Genomic DNA, 24,479 nt, shown 5'->3' on the forward strand with positions numbered 1-24,479 from the left:
GAACTCCTTCTACCACTTATTTGAATTTTCAACTGTTAAGCGTTAAACTAATCCTCATCTGAACATATTTTGACGAAAGAAATCCTTGAAAAACAAAAAAAGAGCAAATTATATATTGGTTAATTATATTTCCCTGTGTTTTTTGCAGGGGGATAAATCTAGTTTTTTTAATATCTGTTAGATCAGGTCTCTAATTAGCATCACTACCACATAGAAATGTGACATCAATTATAAGCCAGCGAGGATCAAAGTGACGTGACGAGCGAACGGAGATAAAAAGGTTCTCCTCATCCTGCCATCTGCAGAGAAGTGGCAGCGTAGCAGGTGTGACTGCGCTTCAGTGAGCAGATGTGCGTTTGAAGTGCTGACTAATGCAGCGTCGGATCCTGCTCGTATGATAAGCCTGTAAGTTGGAAAGCTGCCGTCATCCTCTCCTGCAGTTCTTTCTGTCTCTGCTCTTCTTAAGTAGCATTTCCATTAGATCTCTGAGAGTGAAAGGATCTTTTCCCTCTCTTTCACTTTCACTTACAGAAACGTTTATTTCGGGGTACAGTAGCTCGTATCCACTTAAATGGAAGCCCGAGGGGCTGTACTCACTGAGGTGCAGATCTTATAGCCCACACCGAAGTCGAATCGACACTGCTCATCCATCGAGTAGTTGATGCCGGGAAGTTCGGGGAGCTGCGGCCAGTCGTGTTTGAAGGGATCGTCCAGGAGACAGTCGTACGTGCTGCGAGGGAGTGAAAGAAGAAGGGATGCTGGCGTCAGACGCTGACGAGAGAATCAATACCCTGAAGAGGACGTGTGTCTAAATGTGGCTGCGGAGAGGACCAGGCATTTACTCACAATAAGTTTACTATAGAGACAGACCTTTTTTCACAAAGTCCTCTGCTTTCAAAGTGTATTGGATCTTATTTCAGAGTAAAGTCTCAGAATTTCTGTTATTTTTTCCACAAAGATTCCGTTTTCATTCACAGAGTCACTCTGGTTTCTTTTTTGATCAACGTAAAACTGTCTGTGAAAGTCAACTCTGGTTGCCCAGACGTTTTCACAATAAAAGCCTTCCAGCAACTCAAAGGACTTGTAGGCTTTGATTGTAAGACATCTGCAGGAGGAGTTGAGACGGTAATAAAAAATGGACAAAGCAGAAGCGATTGGAGAGTCGGAGCTGTGCAGGGCTTCTGTTGTAGAGGTAATTCCACCTCCCTTAATGGGTTTTTACCTTCAGTTATGTGAGACTCCATCATCATTAAAGGCTTGGATTTGGGTATTTAGTGTGTGTTCCTACCTCAGCTTGCGTGGGGCTTTGCTTTGCATCACACACTTTCATTCACCACCTAATTAACGAGCCAACAATACGAAGCCAAGTTATGAAAATAGAGAGCAGATGTAACACACCTTGGCTCAGCATATTTCCTTTCAGCTCCAAGGCATCCTGGACTCGCTGGTTTTGAAAACGCACCCCTTTTAAAACTGAAAATGTCTTCTTTTAAAAAGAGTTTTGCTCTTATATTTCAGTTTTGGGACGGATTAGGCTGCATGTGGGCAGGTGGCTCGGCTGCAGTCAGTCTGCCGGCTTTATTTTGATTTGATTCAAGGCGAGGGGGCCACAGCTAAACCCCGCCCAGGGTAAGACAAGTCGTATGTGATTGTACATACTTCATGTTGCCTCGCCGAGCTTTTATTTCTTTCCCTCTCAGAAGAGCCAAGCCTATCACGTTCATCACCCGTCATTATCACACTGCAGGAGCACTTTTCATACCACATATTGATTTTTCTCTGCAATGGCTCCACTTGAAATAGCCGGGAGCTGCTCTGAAAAAACATGCATGGCGATTGATTGCACATTTGCCATTGTCGTCTCTATTGATTCACTGTTGGAGGTCTCCCTGTCGCACTGCTGATGTCTCCCTGTCAGAAATCGGTTGTTGTGCAGCTGACGGAGCAAACCTCCATGATCCTGTATGGACACGGCACGCTGCTGTTTTGACTTAAGGAACATATTTCAAATGCTCAACTGGATCCAACGATGTCGACGCTTTCACGTTTGCAATTTGTCCGTTGCACGTCTCAAGACATTTCTTTTATTTCGTGAGCCTGCTTTTTAAACCTCATCAGATTCTACATTTGGAAAAGGCAAAAGTCTCTTTTGTGTTTTTTTTTTCATTCGCCATAGTGGAATAATACAATTCATCCTGATGCGGCTTATTAGATATAAACTGCCATAACTCTTGAACACATTGCGCGACTGCACATTATAATAGCATTTCATATACAAATGGCTACAAGCAACACAACAAGGTTAACACAGTTGAAATGTTGCTACATGTCCTTTTACAAAGCGCTTATACATCCAGAGAGAATACAGATATTCTCAAAATAATAATCATGGCAGCCATTCTGCATGATTCTCTATGTTGGGTGTATTTTTTAAGCAGCTTCAGATGAAACATGCCCTCGTTCCTTTAAACTTCATTCACTTAGGCTGCTATGAAGCCAGATATGGATCCAACGGAACAGCACTCCTATTCTTTTGGATGACGTAATGAAACATGAACTCACTGGATGTATCTCTTCAGCTCCTGTCCGCTGCACATGGACCAGTGGTATCGGTGGAAGGCCGCCTGCACCAGAGGAGCCATCACGCTTCCCATCGCCGTTTCGTCCCCGCAGCGGTTGCCTTGGCCATCGTGCTCCATTCCCAACCTGTTCCAATAGAGAGACGAGCAGATATTTACAAAAGCTGCAGGACATCGAGACACCTCGATGCCCAAGAGGTTTTTGAGCTAATAAGCTACCGCTACACCATGTTTCAGTGGCAAGAAAGACTCATAATAATCAAAACAACTGCTTCTATAAGACCCACATCAGTAAACGAGACCATCAGAGAGAAGATTGGCTATTTCTAGTTGTTCTTAATACTCGTCATAGGCCAACACCGACACCACGCTGCTGTAGGACCAGAGGCCATACTGGATCCAGATAGAACCAGAACCAGGACTGAGCGTAGCAGAGTGTCGGACCCTGCTGCAGGGAAACGAGAGGGTCCACACATCCACTATCACACAGTCCTGTGGTTGGTCTGCACCAGAGTCTACCTGGAACCAGCTGATAAACCACCTTCACTGCTGCTGTTGGGAGTCGCACCAGACTCCAGAACGAACACTTTCACTCCAGCCCAACTGAACCGGACCAGAACAGACCGACAGGTTTGCAGAGAAAGTATCACATAAAAGGTTTGTGCAAATGTTGAGTGACTTGCAAAACAGAAAAGGCTGAATATTTCTGTTAAACCAGGAGATCTCATGCAGAATTCAATACGCATGAATAACCAAAAATCAAATGTTATGCTTAACATCACTTTAACATCGTTCCAGCAGCATGTCTAATGTCATGTGTTTGTATTTCGAGCCGGTTAAAAATTCTTCTTCTTCTTCCGTTTGGACAGTGATGTCTCGTAAAGTTTCAGAGAAAGCTAGTTAGTGGACTTAGAGTTGGGATTGTGGCGTCAAAACACTTTTTTCAGAAGGTCAAGAGAGAACTTTCATGCTTCAAACACGTTGTTGTGAAACAGAATATATAACGGAGATCAATACTGGCCGACTTTGGGATGAATGAACATTTCCTGTGTGTCTTGATGTTTTTATTCTCTGCTTTAAAAGGGAAAATTGCTTCACATCGATTTCAAAGAAAAAACCCACAGAAGAGTGTTTTCAAGTGATTCTGAAGAAACTCTGCTTTAAACCGTTATGATGTTGATGTATTGATGTGCACAGAGTACTGATATCCGCACTTGTTGGCTTTGAGAGAATAAATATTCTCTGTTTTGAAAAAGAATTATTGTTACGTGAACTTACAAAGTCAATAATGAAACTGTTACTTACATTTAAGTGCCTTGAACAGCGTGAAGGTATTGTTTTATAAAGCAGACAGACAGTGGGCTCTTCTCTTTGTTTGGTGCGTTCGTACGGCATGTGGCTCTCTTGGGCTTCAGCAATCACTATCCATCATTTGTCCTCATATTATGTTATACATTATATATATATATATATTATATATATTATACAGCTGCCTCCCCTGTCACACACGTCACTATAATGTTGTGCATGTTGTGAGAAAAATACTATCGAGTTTTGATCGAGATACATAGCTTTTTCTTAGGATTTTCAGCCAGTATGGTTCCCCAAGTGTAATGAGGAATCCTGGATGAACAGCTTTGCATAGAAGCTGGACATCCTGTACTGCCCTCGCTCTGAATGAAAGGTTGTGTTTTCATCAATAATTACTTGTGTCGGCAGATGAGGCGTCTGTACCGTGTGTTCCCGTGTTATTTTTAGAAATGCACGACACGTTGAAGCACTTCCTCAGCTCTGGTATCACTGGATTCAGTGGGTCAACCGCCCCCGGCTGAATGTGTTTACAGCGAAAAACTAAATGTGCTTTTTCGAGTTTGGAGACAATATTTGCTTCGTATACTTAAATGAGTTTGACATTAAAATAATAAAATAAAAATCTTAAATGCAAAACCACAGCGTGAGTTGAACCATAATTGTTTAGTTTGTAACATCATTTTAAACTTTTGTTGTTCACTAAAGCCTTCTCGACATGTAGGAGCAGACAAGCCCTCTCCAGTTATATGATCAATTCTATCAACAATACAGATACTTTAACGTAAAGGACCAGAGTGTGGGATATAGGACATAGAATATAATATTAAAAACTATGTTTCCGTTCGTGTATAATCATCGTGTTTTCCTTAGCTTAGATTGACGTTTTTATGTCACCTGCAGGCCACCGTAGTTCATTGAAAAGCTTGTAAAGGGAGGAGTGAGCGAGAGAGTAATTGGTTGGTTACGATCTGCAGCCTCACAGCTGGATGTCACTAAATCCTACACACTGCTCCTTTAAGCAAAGGCAACAGAAGGTACTCATGAGGAAACGTAGAAAAAGTTTGAGTTCATATTTTAGTGCTTTTCTAAATCAATGTGTGAGGTCGATTAAATAGCAGAAAATCATTGCAATAGTCTGTGTTCTGTTTTGTTACCATCACAGGAGAAATGAACCTAAGCTCGAGCTCAACGTATCCTCATAAAACTGTTTGTATGATATCTTACAAAAAGTCATTTAGTTATTTTACGTGTTCTTTTTCTATGTGTGTTCAGAAACACAAGCAATCAGTGCGCCTACGCAACGCACTGCGCTGTTGAGGCAAAAAAACAACTGGGTGAGGTTCAGGAAAAGGTCACGGCTACGGTTGAAATAACGATGGAAGTACAGAAGTTAAATAAGATTTCAGTCAACATGGACGTTTGCGTCCACATGGGACACAAACAGCGGTCACCTGGGTGAAAGTCCTGTGCTTGTTTGACCCATCCACCCCCGCCGACAACCTCCCTACACAGCTCTTTATACTGTTGATTGTCCTGGCTCATGATTAGCTGGATTATATACGAATATATTATGTAGATTGTATGCAAATTATAGTTGATTCATCTTTGTATGGAAGAGCAGTGTATGAGAACAGCCTGCGTGGGTTCAGGGCTAAGTGTGCTCGTAACGAACCAGGTCGTACTGCGCGTCTTACAGCCACGTCTGAAGACAACGTGTGTTGGCGGATGGAAGAGCAGATCCTCCATCGCCTCCTCCCTGCTGCATCACACTAAGAAGCACAAACTCTCTGACAGCCTCTCATCAAACGCGCCCCTTGTGATGCACTGTTTGGTGCGCGCAACAAGTTACTGAAGCAATCGGGTGAGGAATGAAAAAAAAGAGATTTCAAATCTTTTTAAGATTTGAAAGAGAGACTCAGTTTCAGGTCGTGGGGTTCATAATAACACCCTCTGTGGCAAACATTACTTCCATATGTCACTTTATCATGTTATCGCTTACATATTGTGGTGACAGGTTGTGTTTTTTTATACAACACAGGGATCCGCTGTGCACCCTGACTCGACCCGGCTGTCAACACAGCGTGACGTGTGTGTCGTTGAGTCTGACATATCTTGTTCACGTCTCTTCAATGTCATCCTGCATGTCCTCCTCGGTTTGCTGCTGGTTGAATCAACGTCTCCCTGGACTCTTTGACAGCTACAAAGATCATCTGAGGAGGCCGGTGAGCCTCTGTGGACCTCTACTTCTTATTGTAGTAGCGTAGTAATTAGTCTCAAATATTATCAAGATGTACTGTAAACGTCTTCCAAATGACTACTGAAGGTCCTTTAGACCGAAAGCTAAAAATAAAGAATTCAAATCATTCAGAAATAAATTATGTATGTTTATTCATATCCTTGCTTTCATCAGAAAACAAATGTATCTTGGCATCAGTAGTTTTAATTATCGGTGCATCTATGCAGATAATATTGTTATTGTAAGGGTATTTATTTCCCTGGACCTCCTCTTTAAAGTCCCACAGACAGTAAAGTGGTTCACTGATATACTTATGATCCTCATTCTTTCTGAACAACATGCTATATATATATATATATATATATATATATATATATATATATATATATATATATTCTGTGAAAAGAGCACTGATTATTGGGTAAGAATACCAAATACAATCATATCTGTGATCATAATCATCAAAATATACATTCCGGTACAATCTTCACTGGCTCTTCTTCCCTCATGCATCCATTTATCATGATGTGTCAGCATCAAGGTTAACGTTGAGGTTAATTATGAACCCACATCAAGATGTGAATTACCAACAAAGCTGTAATTTTATTCCGTCCAAATAGGCAGCGTGCGTAGCAACATAAAAAAAAACAAATCGTTCTCCCGTAATCAGGAAACTGTAATTATATATAAGAGCACTTTACAAGAAGGCTGCCATTGTTAAAAAAGTTGAAATCATTGACCCTGTCAACCTCCCACCAATCTTATTCATCAGCAGTAAACTTAACGAAACAACGAGTCCGAGACAATCAGAGGCAGCGTAGCGCGGGTCTGATGGGAATGTGGGCGGGAGAAGAAATCAATCAAACTGCAGAAAATCACAGGCTGCGCAACTGCCGATGGTCGTGATGAGAGCGCACTTCAACATCTCCACAAAACAAAGCCTCTCTTGCATTACACTTATTGGTTAAACCTCCTCTTGTTTATCTGCTGTCTCAGGACAGTACAGCGCTCGCTGTTTGTTCTCCAGAGAAAAGTCTTATTAATGCCTGAAGATAAAGCCCCTCAGCTCACCCCCCCCCCCCCCCCCCCAGGGTCAGACGCAGAGGGTGTTTGCCGCTCGGGGGACATCTCAGCAGGACGGATCCTCCGACGTCTCAGCTGGCTGACTCTGCGAAACAGCTGCTGCTGCTGCTGCTGCTCCCGACGCTGAAGGACGGCGTTTCTTTCCTCTACGCCGCCGTCCCGCTCGCCTAATTCAAGTCATTTCAATTCCAACGAGCTCAAAAGGAAAAGAGCGACGAACACAAGCTTGTGTCAGTTACGCCACACAGACGGTGTTTGAATCTGCTGGAACATTTTATGTGTTGAGATGTTGGAAGTAAAGAGCAAATTATGAGCCCCAATCATATATATATATATAGTTTTAAATGTATTTAATGTATTGGAATTAGTTTTTTATAAAGGAAGACAAAATGTCTTTGCAGAAATGCTCCTTTACGTCTCAGCCAGATGCAAATATCAATACTAATACAGGACTGTCTCAGAAAATTAGAATATTGTGATAAAGTTCTTTATTTTGTGTAATGCAATTAAAAAAACAAAAATGTCATGCATTCTGGATTCATTACAAATCAACTGAAATATTGCAAGCCTTTTATTCTTTTAATATTGCTGATTATGGCTTACAGCTTAAGAAAACTCAAATATCCTATCTCTAAATATTAGAATATCATGAAAAAGTATACTAGTAGGGTATTCAACTAATCACTTGAATCGTCTAATTAACTCGAAACACCTGCAAGGGTTTCCTGAGCCTTGAAAAACACTCAGCTTGGTTCAGTAAACTAAATCACACGTATGGGGATTATCACAATATTCTAATTTTCTGAGACAGTCCTGTATACTAACGCTGTTAACAAAAAGAGTAACGATGACTCATTTTGCAGACTTGGCAGTATTTGGGGTAAATGCATTCTCGGCCAAAGGACATTTCTTTTGTTGAAGTTCAGCAGTTCACCACAAGGACAAACTGGCAGCAAAGCTGACTCTCCACACAGTTTCTAGCTCTTAATACACCAAAGACTCCACGCACAGTTCTATCCTGGCATATTTAAGGTATTACTCAGTCTACTATATGCAAATTGTAGCTTTAATTATCTTAGCAATCACTCATCTAGTAAATGCAACGATTGCTTTGTGGGACTGTTGGCAGAAAGTCGGACAGTGTGTACTTTTCACACCGATAATGAGATATTGTTCTGTCATAATAAAATGGTGGCGAGTGAATTTAGAGAACTATGGCAGCAAGGCGTGATACAGCCTGTATTAATCTCTCCATAATAATCCATAATGTTTCTGTCTCTTAGCTTTTACTGCGTCGCATTAATGAGCAAGGCAAGCTTTACCTGCATGTGATGCAAGATTTGCTTTTTCCGCAGGTTGGCAGGCTTCAATGATTTTCCAAGCGGTGTTTTCCATTGTTTAGTGTCTTTATGTTTGTGTGTAATTGTAGGAAACCCAGTGTTGTGATCTGTGCTGCAGGTGAAATAGGTTGCAGGAAGTGTGGACTATGTGTGAGACGTATTCACGGGTGGATATAGCGTGGATATTCAATAAAGAACCACGTGTTCACTGTCAAGAGTGCTGAAGGCCATGCTGCTTAAAAAGGTCACGCCACGTCAGTTAGCATAGAGATCACACGGGGGACACGAAGCCCAGAGAAGACGTCCACGCTGAACATCCCAACACAGTGTCACCTTGGAAAGAAGAGGAAAGACAAAGAAGGACAAACGTAAAAATAAAAACCTACACGTGTCCGGTCTCGTGAGCCACCACGAAGGCGGAGGAGAAGCCGTCTTCATGGTTGAGGGTGCAGCTCCGGACCGGGTGGCACATTCCTGTGACCGGAGCGTAACCTGAAGCACAGCAGGAGAGAGAGAGAGGATGGAGGTTACTGTCAAGACATTAAAGTCAATCATGGATCATGGGAGTTGTCGCCTTCACCACCATTGCTTTCTCAGGTTAGGAGTCCTTCTTACTTTATCGTTCATCTTAATTACTCAAAGTATAGCTGACTTAAACTGGCTGATATAGATTCAGTTTCAGAAAGCTGATCAAAATAAATTCATTGATCGTAAACATCCAAACCATCTTTTTTTTGTATCATTTGTTGAACTTGATTGAACTTCTTGAATGAAAGGATGCTTCCTCGCTCTAGAGTTTTGGGTTTGAATTTGAAGTTTAGACTGGTCTGTTTGTTACACACGAAGAGAATTCATGTTGAAACAAACTGGCCTGAAAATAAAAACCAACAAGAAATTAACATCATACTGAAGTAAAACCTCTGGGGATTAGTTGGTGCACTTTGCAGTGAAACGCTGTCGTCCTTGCATCTACACCAGAACGGGTGAATCTTTTTTCATTGATTACTCTGTAAAAAAACGTCAATTTTGTGAAGAGGAGGCTGCAGTCTTAATTAAAACGTCCTGAAACCATTCGTCCTCTAATGAGCAGCTTTTGTGTTTGTTGGCCTGACTGAAATACAGGATGTGAAACGTTTGAGATGCAGACTTGTGGTTTTATAGTCGGAAGCAGAAGTTGGAAGGAGAATGAGAAGAAGGATAAAACATGGTGTTGATGGGGATTTTAAAGAAAAAGACAATGGCCATCAGAGAAAAGAGAGCAATTTGAAATGAGACAGATTAAATGCTGACAGACTTGTTATCCATTAAAGCCAGCAATATGGACGAATAAGGTACATTTATTCTCTCTGGTTTCATCAAAGACTACCCGTCTCTCTGAATATAACTAGAGGGCTCATGTGAATGCACACATATTAGATTATTCCTCTCATTTTATTAAAATCTAATGTGGTGGTCGGATCTGGCAGGTCGGGTCGATACGGTGGGATTATAATGATATTGAACAAGAAGCCGAGGGATCAACTCTTATCTCAGGATCAGGATCAGAGATAAACAAAGGCTCTGGGCAAACAATGTCCTTGGAAAGTTGTACAAATGTGAGTGAATGTGTGTGAATGCAGCGGCTGCTTCTCGTACCGCCCAGACCAGACAAAATGCAGAGGCTTTAAAGTGGCAATCCTTAGTGAATTACCATTTATATTTGAGCGAAAACAAAGGAATTGTGCTTAAAGTTTAGCTGTCTGAAGTTTGGTGTTGTGTCCATGCTACAGCATTTGTTTTTCTCTTAGACACCCAGTGTGTAAAACTGCAAATATATAAATATTTCAATACTTACATCAGTGGGCCATAGGCTCAGTCACCATTGTGTTCATTCTTTCGGTGATAGATTCTCAGACATTTATTTCAAAGAAAATATTTGAGATTGCCGCTTTAAATGAGACAACAAACACCTCATGAACCTCATTTAACCCACACAAACCATCTATTATAACCTTTATCTATTGTCCCTATAGATGTCTCCGGCTGCTCTGAATAACAATATACAGCTCGTCCTTCTTTTTGTAGATGTACAGTATGTTCCCAGATGTATATGAAGGAAAACAAGAGTTAGATGAATTCGTTAGACAATAAATGGAGGAAAAGCACAGATTTCATTGGTACCACATGGATTTTATCTCCTGTTTGTGGTGGCTAGTAGGCGACTTCTCAATTTCAAACCATCTGCTGTTTCAGCACCACGGACAGCACCACGGATTCATCAATACACAGCACAGCTACTTATTAAACGTGCTGCTGGAACCACATGTCAGAGCCAGTAGACGACAACAAACCATCAGATGAATCCTCAAGGAGTCAGGCGGGCGAGACTAAAACATTCAACTAAATGGATGGAACGTTAGAAAGGGGGATGAGTTTTGGTCATTTTGGATAACACCCCCCCCCCCCTCATATTGCCTTCTGTTGGTAGCGACCGTGCAGCCAACATTAGCAGATTCTGTGACTAAATCTTAATCCTACCGCTGACTTCAGAGATAAACGTGAGGCTGAGCATTAACCCTTCAAGTGCTGCTGCCCAAAATGACTACATTGTTACACTTAAGAGTCTACAATGTAGATAGATAGATAGATAGATAGATAGATAGATAGATAGATAGATAGATAGATAGATAGATAGATAGATAGATAGATAGATAGATAGATAGATAGATAGATAGATAGATAGATAGATAGATAGATAGATAGATAGATAGATAGATAGATAGATGGATGGATGGATGGATGGATGGATGGATGGATGGATGGATGGATGGATGGATGGATGGATGGATGGATGGATGGATGGATGGATGGATGGATGGATGGATGGATGGATGGATGGATGGATGGATGGATGGATGGATGGATGGATGGATGGATGGATGGATGGATGGATGGATGGATGGATAGATAGATAGATAGATAGATAGATAGATAGATAGATAGATAGATAGATAGATAGATAGATAGATAGATAGATGGATGGATAGATGGATAGATAGATAGATGGAAAGATAGATAGATGGATAGATAGATAGATAGATAGATGGATGGATGGATAGATGGATAGATAGATGGATGGATAGATAGATAGATAGATGGATAGATTCATTAAATGGTGCCAATTGGGTCATTGTATCATTGTGTTGTAAATAGCAGTACTATCGTGTTTAGGAAATAGTCACAAGTGGGAGAGAAGCCACTGATTACAGAGATGTTTCATTCCAAATGAAAATAACAATTTAAAATGATCTTTTTCATAATATCTTTTATGTTTCTCAACATAGAAACACAAGAGGCACCTGTATAATTTAAAAAAGGCAAGCCAGGGGTGCAAATCAGGCCTGATACATATGTGAAACATGTTGTTGTAGTAACTGGGAATAAAACAGCCCTATTTCTGCTGGAGCCCACGAATTTATCTAATGAATTCTAAAAAGGTGAAGCTTCTGCTCGCTGTCAGCAATGTACCTAACATCAAATTTAATTAAATTTTCCTAGCTGACATTTGATAAATATCCATTTGTTTGGACATTTGTTAAGAAAACGCTCCTTGGCACTCACAGTTGACTTTTCTAATCTTTTCAAAGTCTTTTCACCAACTTTTGAGTTTTTAATCAAAGAGCAAGATCATTTTTTTTTAGTTGCTCGTCTTCTGCTGGAGGAGTCTAAAGCCCTGGAAGTTTAGGGAATTTCAGTCACTCTGGAACCCTTTACACCAGAAGTAACTTGCACTACGAGACTTCATACATAAGGAGCCAATTATAAGCCTACACATGTGCTTTAAAAACGGACAATCATGTTGTTATGTTTCTGAAAAGTCTTCTCCACATGACAGAATGTCTTGCCCCATTTCTACGTACATTTGGTACAGAATGAAACGCCTCACTTTAAAGCACTCAATGCACGGCAGAGCCGTCCGTATTGAGACAGCAGCAGCATATAGACAGCAGCGTCTATATGTTAATAACGTATATTTAAGTCGTAATAACAGGTTGTTTTAAGCTGGACAAAAGACCAAAGAGGGCTGTTTCCATTGTGTGATGAAGCAGAAGTGAAGAGTATTTGATGGTATTTAACGGCTTACGTGTATAAGCAGACTTACTGAAGGCTCAGGAAATGCAGGATCACAACCTTGACAAAAGCTCCAATGTAATGCAGCGGGAATAGGTTTCTGTTTTTGATGGATGAGATTTGTATTTAGGGAACTGGCATTTCCATTCTATCGTTATCATCAACGGTTTCCATCAAGCTCGTATTGTCTGTTCACTGTCCGTGAGGCTGACTTCTGGTCAATTGTTTTGTTTATATCCGCCTGTGAAAATGATTCAATCTCAAAACATGTCACACTCAAACAGAGAGGCTTAATGGCATCTTTCTTACAGCGTGGCTCCGGGCGTATCAACATTTAACAACGGCTCAAGGGAGGACTGCAGGGTTGTGATTGTAAGATGCTGGGGAATGACTGTTGGCGACAGCATTGAAATAATTCCACCTTTGATTAGCGGAGTCCTACGGGAAGCCATGAAGCCAATCATGTCTTTATGTCCTTCGTGACCGAGGCCGCTCGATGCGGGAATCGTCATATTTGATTGATTTTCAAGTAGGCGGCAGCTATTGGCTCATTCCTCCCAACAGGTTTCAGCTTGAAGCTGATACAACAGAGTAGCCGGAGTGTCCTTGAATCACCTCGTCATCACACAACGACAACACAAACGGCCTGAAAATAAATAGAACAACTCCATTCAACAATGTATTTCTCTCTTCACTGTTGGGGCGTATTTACAACAAGCACAAACTTGATAATCGATAATAGATAATGAAATAAGTAACCGTTATGTGACTGGCTGTCAGCTCGTACTGTGAGAGTAATTCTTTCGGGCGCAATAAAACAAAGTTAAAGATGAAGTTGACTTACAGCATTGTTATTATCTGTTAAAATGTTGCTATAGAGATCACAATTATTTGATTTTATATTGCAATAAAAAGGAGAAACAGTTCATAGATATAAAAACAGATATGAAAGAATGCTCCGTCCATGTGTGCAAAGAAACAACACGGTTCAACCTGCAGCTCAACTCCACAACACGGTGGCTGAGAGTGAGCAGAGGTTTGTCATACACGCCTGTTGGTAGCTGGCATAGCCGCAGTATTTATTCTTCCTCACAGCAACAAATCTTTTCTCCAGCGCTAACCATGCTGTGACAGAATCTACCAGAGAATAATAACTCCTCAGAGTCTGAGCCTGCACGGTCACGTCGAGATTGGTTCGTGCTTCCTACATCGCCGAATGTGCGAGAGACGGTCTGTCCCTTGACAACCGCAATGTCTGAGAGTCGGCTGTGCTTTAAGCGGCACCGGAGGACAAATCAGCTTCAAAATGAAATGAGTTTTCAACTACCAGGTCCAGTGAAGCCAATCCTGGATGACACAGGTTCAGTGTCTCACAGGTCAGGTGGAGCGCGACGATCACGGGTCACGGGTCACTTTAGCCTCAGCTGCATCGCACTGACTGAACGTTGACTCTATCTCCGCTTCACTTTCTTTGGTCCAAAACACAATGGAATTACATTTTCTTGTATTGTTTTTGTTCACACTAGCCAATTAAAAGCGATCTGTATTCTGTGAACGGAGTGTCGTGAACTCACAGGTGGCAACGTTTTAATAACCTGTCAGCTGAGAGGTTTAGTGACTCCGGCAGCTGCTATTTTGATGGCGTCAAACTTTACTGAGGTGTTAGTGACTAAAAAAGTGGGACTCATTAAAAGTAATGAGCTGGTTGGACGGGACGTCGGTGTCTTATTAAACAAGTTTAAGATAAAGTGATTTCAGTTGAGGGAAGTTTAAGGCTGCTCGCTGTGGGAGTCGTCATATTTGATTGATTTTAAACCAGGCAGCAGCTATTGGCTCATTCCTCACAACAGATTCAAATTTGAAACTGATGAAACACAGTAACAAGAGGATACATTGCAATATTGCATTACGTGGCACTAAATAGAACAATGTATTTTACTCTCCACTGTTGGGGAATAACTGCTGTGTGGATGGAGGATGCGAGCACCTTCTCTCCTGTGTCTGTACTGGTAGAAATGAGAAGGAGCTTCAAAAGATTTGGTTTTTGCTCAGAAATACATGTTTTTTAAAACAGCGGGATGGAACACAGAATATTTTAGCAAGGGTTGTCAATTCTTCACTCTTAAAGTCAAAGTTAAGTTGAGTCTCAAACAGAACAATAGAAACAGCTTTCTGCCTCTTTTTCTGTTCGCTTTGAGTGAGAGAGTGACATTAAAACAGCAAAAAGGAAGGAATAAGCCGATTAGCCAAAGGCAACAACTTGGCAACAACTTGCTACCAGCTGAAAAGAATTAAATGCAGCTGGTGTTCAAAGAGGCATATTAACAAAGTCAGAGAGCAAGTCGAATGGCCCTTTAATAGCATCGATTGTGGACAGTCAATATCTCTGGCAGACGGGCTGAACTCATAAGAATACAAATTAAGGAAAGGTGTCAACTATGAAGCCCGAATAAGCTTTGGGGTGTTACCCTCGGGAGATCGGTCGTGCTGTTAGCGCTTGATATTGGTATAAAGAGGCTTTCTGATTGGTCGAGGCTCTTTTCAGACAGAAGCCCTGTGACTTTAGCTTGAAGACACACAGAATGTGGACAGATTCCACTAATGAGAGCTGTGCAAACATTGTTTTAACATTATGCTGCAAAGAAAATAAATCCTTACCACGAGATGGATATCCCCCCCCATACTTTATCTGTTAGTGAATGGATATCTTCCCTCCATAACATGCATGGAGAACCGCCAATGACAAGTGCAGAACAAAGCTAACAGAGACACGTTAGAGGTCATCAAAAGAGCTGCTGATCATCTCAGTACAAATATGATCATGTGTATATTTTGATATGTAAATATAGGAGTATAGTATTAGTGTAGCATCATGATATACCATAATAATCTGTGTGTGAACACATGACCAATGATTGCAAAGAAAAAACTAAACCTGGACCACTGCTACCATTATTATTATTATTATTATTATTATTAGTCACATTTCTATTACTGCTACCAATGCATTGTCATTATTATTGTATTATATCCACTGCTGCTGTTTTTATCATGAATATTGTAATTTTCCATCATTATTCCTCTTACTACTCACATTATATGAATAATTCATGTCATATGCATTGAATGTGTTGTAACTCTGTCATTCTGTGCACATGCCATCTATTGTACCTCTGCCCATCCTGGGAGAGGGATCCCTTCTAACTTGTATATTTGTATGTTGATGCCATCTTGTGAGGATGGCGTGGAAAACTAATACAAATGTTGCATTAATGTCAGATTAAACCAAAGAACAGGTTGCACATTCCCGAGACAGGCTGCTCTCACCGCTGTGCATCACGTCGGATAACTTCCTGTGACTGCCGAACCACACAGTGCAGGTCAAAAGTTCTGCCAGGCAGCCGCGCATTCTCATTTGAATGCCAGCGTTTCCTCTGCGGGGGGGGGCCTTACCCTGCATCCCCGTTGGGCCGAAGCCTTGACGAGTCAGGAAGATGGCGTGGTCGTGGTGCTCGGCGTGCTCGAGGTCGCCCTTCTGCTGCACGAACGCCCAGCGGCACACGTTCTCCAGGCTCCGTGAAGGGTTCCCCCTTTCAATGAGGCTGATGGACTGACAGGATGGATAGAGAGAGAGAGAGAGAGAGAGAGAGAGAGAGAGAGAGAGAGAGAGAGAACCATGACACAGTAAATGAACATGTTAGTATTCTGTCAGCAGACCATGAAATCGCATAGATTGTTAATTGTGTGAGGTGTGAGGAGCATCCTGTGCAGACACAGACTGAACATGGGGACTCTGGGTTTTTCATAAATAAAACATTTTGATCGCTTTGCCCCTCCGTCAAATTCTTTCGCGGGGCGTCTTTTGAAAGATTACGAATGCGACGGCTCGCTGGAAAATTCGCGACAGGTTTCGTGAGGCCTGAGGTTTGCGAATTCCGAGGACGCTTAGCGAGGACAAGAGAGGATGACGAAGCAGGTGGTGGGTGTTGATGCGTGTTAAAACACTCTAAGTCCTTTTGAGAATGCTCCTGTTGTCTGCCGCATATTATCATAAATCGTTATTAATCAGACAGCAAGTCGACGTCAGACCTGTTCATACTTTCATAAAGCCTGGAGGTGAAATACACCCAGCTGGGACGCAGCGCGGAGACTCAACGGCGGGAAATCAATCAGATTAACTCGTATACTTTATAAGCTGCCTACTTGGCCAACAAAGCAGTTATTTGACAGTAACGTTAATGAGTAAGTCGAGCTAATATGTAACAAAACGTGAAGCTAGCACTAAACACTTGAACTTTAGTCTGTAAAGTTGGCACTAAGCACACAGTGTTGCCTTCGCTGTATTAGATTTGAGTCTTAATAGAAAAGGCAGCCAGTTCTGCAGAATATATTGTAAATATATTGGCTACAACATATATACGATCCCGTTTCAGATGCATTATGGTTTTATTATTGTGAATGTGACATGATTTGCACTGGGAATCGTGCTCGGCTGGCTTGTACGGCGGTTTGACTCCAGCTCGAGTAGTTCTGTTGTATTCACGTTAACCAGACAAGAATCACATATTTTTTATTATTTTATATATTTCATCATTTTCTGTCGAGACCAAAATAAATGTTCTGTTCCAATCTGTGCTCTGCCTCGTGTGTCTCTGGTCTCCAGCTCCACTCTGACCTCTGACCTCTGGCCTCTGGCACCACTAGAAGCCAGACTTTTTCCCCCACATCCGCCTTCAGTTCCCAGTTAATAAACCGTCCTCATTGCTTCGCTTTCCTCTTGGTCGGTGTCCTGCGTTTGGGTCGCCGAGACAATATACCATAAAACACTTGAAATAACCACTTCTCACAAACACCAGCATGAAAACAAAACGCTGTGTGTCGCTATTTGTTATTACTGTGATGTTGCACATGAAAGACAGCAGATTATAGCAGGCGTGAGACTTTGGGAGCATCAAAGCGTATAAAAAAAGAGCTTTGAGCCACGAAAACAGACAACTGTTTGCTCTGTAGATGAATTGGTTCTGTTTGTTTACTCCCTGGAAGGAACTTTTAGACATTAATCCCACTGGAAACATTTGTGACTTTGGTTTTTTTCCCTCCAGTGCACCGTAACAGCCAGCGATGACGGGTAGATGCCTCACCTCTGGGTTTTGTTTCCCCACAGCTGCACACAACACAAACAGCTGCACACAGACATTTAAGTGTGTGTGTGTGTGTGGGGGGGGGGGGGGGGGGGGGGCAGTTAATGATGCTATTGAAATGAATCAATAATAATGACACAGAGAATAAAGCACACAGAGTTCTTATTGGTATCTGCGAGCACGTCCACTGATTATTGTTGAAGGTTTAGGAGTTTAAAATGCTGCTGTGAGCTCGAGCCTCTAGAATAGTTATCGTGTTGTTCTTCCTATAGGGACGCTAGTATTCTTCTACTGGAGGTTCTTTCTGGAATTTCCCCTTTTAGTTTTCTAGTCACTGTCAAAAAGCCGTGTTGTTGTTATTGGCTTCTTGTGTCCGACTCTCTGCTTTCTATATTGCATCCTGTTGCTGTTTTGTAACCCATGTTTGGAGCTGTTGTGTTTTTATCAATACTGCATTTAAACAAAATTATTTCAAAGGCCACTTTCTGTCTTTTACTTTTATTTGAAGTGTGTTCACCGGCTCTATAATGCAGCAGCCGGGTACCGACGTGCACAGTGAAGTGCAAAGGACCTCTGGCTCTGGGAAGATGTGACGGCAATTCCTTTTCCATTTTCTGGTTTAAATGATGTGTGGAGTGTGTGTGGAGTGTGGAGGAGCATCTTTCTGTCTCTCAGCTACAGAACAGTCTCCTCCCACACACCAATCATCTCTCACCGCAGTGTGACACTCACCTTGGCGTAGCCCAGCATGATCATCCTCACCAGGACCACGTTGATGTGGACGCCCAGCGACTCGTCGTGGTAGATCTCGTTCACCTGAGGAGCAGAAAAAGATAACGATAAATCACTCAAGATCACAAGGTCAGCAGCTCACACAAATAGCATTTCTTTTCAGGCATCTGCGTCATTGACAAGTTGCTTCTACTTTCCTCTGAAGTGAGCAAGAAAAACCACAACCCATTCTTAACAAATCACTCTATGAATGGCTGTAATCAGAGGTCCGTGTAACCGCTAATTTGTGGCTTCCTGAAGGAGCCGCCGAATGCGGCGAGGAGGAGCGGCCTCACATTACAGCAGTGAAGGGGAAACAAGAAGAGACGTTTTAGTTAGCGTCTGAGAAAAAGGAGCTTTTGGTTTTTATATGCATATGTTAGAGCTGTGATCCTACTATTACCCACAACGTCTTGACACAAAGAGAGATTACGGCCGTAAGGATGAAACCTCTCCAGATATTGGCAACCGCAACTCAGGGGCCAAGATAAAGTGGAGCAATGTCCTCGCCACGGCAACGCAACACACAGCTATCAACTAAAGGCAACTTTACCTATCAGCTAGTAAAATGACTCTACTGACGCTGGACAGTGTTCCACAGCAACCGCTTTATAACAAGTCAACTTAAGTTCAGCGCGGGGAGGACATTTGTGACACGACGTCTCCGACGTGTGTATTCTCCTAACAAATGTTCAGCACAGCCCATAAACTGTCATATGACATCGCCATAAAACATCTCCCCCCTGAACCCCAAAACCCGTCGTCAAGACTGAAAACTTTTCTTTTAGTTGCCAACAATACATCGTTTCTCACAGCCAGAAGCAGTAAGAAAAGGACATATAGGGTCAGAACAAGGCAACCAGACTCATGATTAAAATTGTGATATTTCACCAAAGAAACTGTGAAGATATGATTGACTCAGCTGTGACAAAAATTCTGTGAAACTTCAACTGCTAAACACAGAGAGGAGAGGATGTCAAAATGCAAATAGATTCATATATATCGTGCGTTTATTTTTCAACTTTGGAAACACTTGGAAAATGTTGTACGTATAGATTTTATTTTTTCAATTTTCGTAAAATAAATGATCAACGCAGTGGGATTATGATTCATGGCGTTATGACTGTACAAGAGATGAGCAGAGCGTGTTTGAGGTTCTCTCTACTTCTATCCATGATTATTCTCTTTCCATAAAAACACAGGACTTTTATGTTGCAGTAGAAAAAGGAGGCCGACGAGTTTAAAGGGTTAATGAGAGACGGGTTCAAACCGCTGTCAGCGACGTGACTTTTGAACCGCAGCGAAAAAAATCAATGAGGCAACAGTCAAATGTCGATATTCAAATTAGGCGTAACAGTCAGCCGGTGATTATGGCACGAAGCATTCCTGCTCTACTGAAAATAAAAGTCAACCCGACTCGATTTAAACCCGGGGGAGATCTGAAAAAAAGATTCAGACAGAGAATTAAAGCTCTAGTGTGTGTGTGTGTGTGTGTGTGTGTGTGTGTGTGTGCGTGTGTGTGTGTGTGTGTGTAGATACATTGCCATGTCTGGGTTTATCTAAGGTGTTTGTGACAAATATAAACAACTAGAGAAGATAAGTTGAATATATTATGTTGTGCCTGTAAAACGAGGAGCAGTGAGAGGAAGCAGGAAGCGTGTTTAGTGTTCAGATGGTTGAAGTAACGTAAAGAGACACCGCGCTGCTGTGCACCTCGTTTTCTCTTCACCATTACCGTCCACAGACCTGTTCTGTGGATGTAATCAGAGGGATCACATTTCCCTTTGAGGGATCAGCGTCGCTCAGCGTGTCTGCGACAGATTGAATACACTGATGGATTCTGGGTTTAAATGACTCAACGTGCATGTTTCCCCGATTGACCTCGAGATGCTCGGCATCATTTTCTTTCATTTTTTCACTGAACCGTGTTATGAAATTCACGCAGAAAGAAATATCCAAATGCATTTTTGATTAAACTGCAATGACGATAATTATATTATAATGTATTGTATTAGGAGGAACGATGAGGATTCTGCTGGGAGAACAAACATAAACACGCTCATGAACGCTCATCTACAGCAGAGAAATCACTTCTGCATGAATGTGATTGGACAGCTGGAAACCAAGCAGCTGATGAACGAGGTCGTGATGCTGAAGCATGAATAGAACCGCTCTCTGCCTGATGTCCTGCTGAGCTCCATTAAGTTATCTCACAGCTCTGGAAATGTATTTATAATGATCATTTTGATTCATTTTTGACACAAAATATATATTTTAAAAGGATTATATTGCTAGAAATTGTCCTCTAATTGACCAATTAGAATCGATTATTAAACAAAGCAGTGTGATAATTTGAATTAGATCCGGTAACTTACATGAGATGGTGATCAGCTAATATATGAGTTGATAGGAGCGGATGTCTTGGATAGAATGTTAAAGGAGTAGTTTCGGCATTTCGGGAAAGATGTTTTTTGCTTTCTGTCCAAGAGTTAGACTGACAAAATCAATACCGTTGTAAATAAGTTGTACATTTTTCTTCTGCGTGTATCTTCTTATGGAGCAAAATGGGACAACAGACTGCAGTCCGTTGTGCAACACTGTACAATGACAATAAATGAACCTTGTAGGTTTTGGCAAACCCTCAGGTTAACCAGGGAAACGGAGTGAACGGCTTGTGGAAAGAAACTTTTGGAAAACATAAATGAATGGTCTTAATATTTGACCACAGCATATCCCCTACCGACATATTGTAAATCGTGCAGAGATGTCATGCTTTTCATGACAACTGTAAACGAGAACAACATAGATTTTATTGACAGCTGACCTTTAACAGGCTCAGCGTGACGTGTGTGTGTGTGTGTGTGTGTGTGTGAGATCGCCCGTCACCTCGTCTTTATCACTGTTGTTTTCGCCGCTAACTGATCGACCGTACAGCGGGCGCCAATCGCATCAGTGAACAAATCACCATCTCGTCCAGCTCGCCGACACCGTTCATGATTAAGAGGAGGCCTCATCGGCAGCCGGCAGCCTTTCGGACTGAAGCGACAGGCGGCGGCGCAGTGGGATTCATCTTCTTTGGGCCAGTGATTTCTCACTGAGTTTATCCGCCTCATTACACAATAAGTCAGTGTTTTCCACACAGGGGGGAGAGGAGGTGGACGCTAAATATGCAATCACGTGCTTAATTGTCCTCAGATTACCGTTTGGGCCTCATCGACTTCTCGGGGTGACGCGCCGCTGGAGGAAGAGCATTCAGCGGAATCCATCACTCACCACTTTGGTCTGCATGAAGCAAACGATCTGACCGATTGTGACCAGCTGGGTGCTTTGTTTTGAAAAGAAGACGGTGAGCGCTGCCGATGCTGAACTCGCATCTGCCGGCAGAGCGGCTCTGCTCCACCGGCTAAAATTACACCGTGTTTGAATCGTTCTCCCACACGCTGATCCGCTCGCTTACAAAAGGTCGATCGTGAGCCTGAACTCGACATCACAGCAGCTTCTTCCACACATTTACACTCCAGCACTCACTTCCTCTTGCTGTATGCGTTTTCTTTTCCATCCAGTTCACGTACTCTGGTCCGTAGCTGAAAATGGCCACAATAAATCTCTTGAGAGGGAAGCAGGGGAGGGGGACTGATCAATACCACTAACTTCATTGCTTCCTCAGCTGAAATGTCAAATCTTAAAACTTACTCTTTTGTGTGTAAACTCATCAAGAACGACAGTACTTTTCTGTTGTGCTGCCTTTCTGTTGGTAGTTTTGTCTTTATTAATCTAGACGTTTTGTTTATAGGGCGGTCTGAAGTGATGCATTTAACATGTTGAAAAGACATTAATGCAAAAGTGCACACAGAGCAGGAGTTCCCCATATAAATAACTATTAAAAAAATTCCACTACATTTGTCAGTTATGTTTCATTGTTCCATTGCGGTTCAGATATAAGCATCACGGTTTGTCTCTTGTTGACTTTGCTGCCCACGATACACACAGGAGCCGCGTAGAAACGAGTTGCTGCAGAGAGAAACAGAGAGTCTGCATGTGTGTCTGTCAAACTGCATGAGGGCTGTCAGGACTGAGGTGTTCCAAAATCATCAGTTAATAGAGCTACAAATCCAAAGTTACAGGAGAGAAACCAAAGCTTTTCTTTGAGGATCAGGTTGGATGCTGAAAATGCCTAAACTGATACATGCAGTAACAAAAAGAATAAATCAATCTCTTCTTTCTTTTTCAAACCCGGAACATCCCAACCGTGTGCATCTCTTTAAACCACCGTTTTTGCAACCAAAGACATGCGTCTATGTGTCATATCAGCCTTGCATCACGCTTGCAGATCAATGAAATGAAACGATTGCTTAGCTTACTTGGTTAATGTTAGAAAAAACATCATGGTTTGTGTTAAAATAAATACGTAACAACGTAACGTAACAATGTAAGTACCGTGAATAAATAACAATCACCCTGAGCAGACCTTCCATAAGTAACAAGCGTAACATCAACAAACACCGTTCTCCTGGGTGAAAGTCCTGTGTTTGTTTGACACCACTCCTCCCACGCTCAGTGGACTATTTCGCTTGCTATACTCGGTATTACACCACGTTACTTCCAATAACTGTCGAACTGTATACCACCTCGCTCGCTCTGACCGAAAGCAAAAAACTTCAACATTCAACGTATCCATAGTTTGCAGAAACGTACAATTCCAAAAAAAATGGTTCCTGGGGAGTGGGTGACGGTTTGGTTTTGTTAGGCTTGTAGCGGCTGATGCAGCTGCTCGCCTCGTTGCTCGCTTGAGTTCCCCTTTCAGAGAGTAATATACATAACGTGCTTTTAGCATTTCTTTTCCCACTATATTCAATTTAGTTTAGATAAATAATCCAGGGCTGCAACTAACAATTATTTTCATTATCGATTAATCTGGTGATTATTTTCTAGATCAATTGTTGGTGCCATAAAAAAAAACAGTAACAAATCCCAATTTCTCAGTTTAAGATCCAAAGTCCAAGGTGATGACTTTAAATGTCTTTTTTCGTCTATTTAAAACCCCAAAATATTCAGTTAAATATTATATAAAATAGAGAAAAGCAGGAAATCTGCATATTTGAAAGGCTGAAAACAGGCCAAAAAACAGCCATCTTCACGTCTATGAAGAAATGGATTCTCAGTTTGGTGTTGAAGAACTCGACTTGCCTGCACAGAGGCCAGACCTCAAACCCATCCAACACCTTTGGGATGAAGTGGAACGCCGACTGCGAGCCAGGTCTGATCGACCAGCATCAGCCTCTGCACCTCACTAATGCTGTTTGTGGCTGAGTGGGGGAGAAAAGATCCCTGCAACCGGGTTCCAACATTGGATGGAAAGTCTACACCCAGAAGGGTTGAGGCCGTTACAGCAGCAGATTCTTGGCCCAGGTCTTGGAATGACATGATGATAATACAATCAAAAGCAACAACAGCGCTGTAAATTCTACCTTTGTGACGCCTGGAATGTTTGGTTTATGGGGGACACTTTGTCACAGCAGACGTGTTGACTCAACTCTATTGTAATATCTGAGCCTGTAGTGAGTCCTGGTGTTGAACCACACTCCGTTAAAGAGCACAAAAGATTTGAAAAAGCACCTTTCAATGCGATACACTGCAGTCCAATCTAAATTGCAAAAACAACCACATAGAATAAAAACCAAAAATAGCTGTCAAATTAAATTGCACAGGTATTAAAGCGATAACTGTTTAATACCGTATAAATACTGTATATTTCAATGTAAATGTTGTTGCAGTACCCACATGTCACCTACAGAGGTCCAAAGAAGTCATGCATTACTTTATGTCCCATTGAGAGGACTCATCAGTGAAGCCCTGTAATGTAGAACCACTGCTTCCAGCGTTTCTTGATGATACGGGCGGTTTCTAC

The 24,479-nt window shown here is 41.9% G+C and overlaps 1 protein-coding gene across 1 annotated transcript in view; it reads right to left on the minus strand.

The window, feature by feature from the left end:
• The window catches only part of adamts3 (ADAM metallopeptidase with thrombospondin type 1 motif, 3), a gene marked incomplete at its 5' end in the record, with an annotated part of 114,279 nt that overhangs the window by 33,856 nt on the left and 55,944 nt on the right, over positions 1 to 24,479 (minus strand). The window contains 5 exons of the mRNA XM_079161104.1: positions 598 to 730; positions 2,563 to 2,706; positions 8,936 to 9,041; positions 16,113 to 16,269; positions 18,533 to 18,616. Coding sequence (XP_079017230.1) covers positions 598 to 730; positions 2,563 to 2,706; positions 8,936 to 9,041; positions 16,113 to 16,269; positions 18,533 to 18,616 — 624 coding nt within the window. The remainder of the gene's footprint in view (positions 1 to 597; positions 731 to 2,562; positions 2,707 to 8,935; positions 9,042 to 16,112; positions 16,270 to 18,532; positions 18,617 to 24,479) is intronic.

Source organism: Pholis gunnellus (genome assembly GCF_910591455.1).
Source record: "Pholis gunnellus genome assembly, chromosome: 6".
NCBI classification, from domain to species: Eukaryota; Metazoa; Chordata; class Actinopteri; order Perciformes; family Pholidae; genus Pholis; species Pholis gunnellus.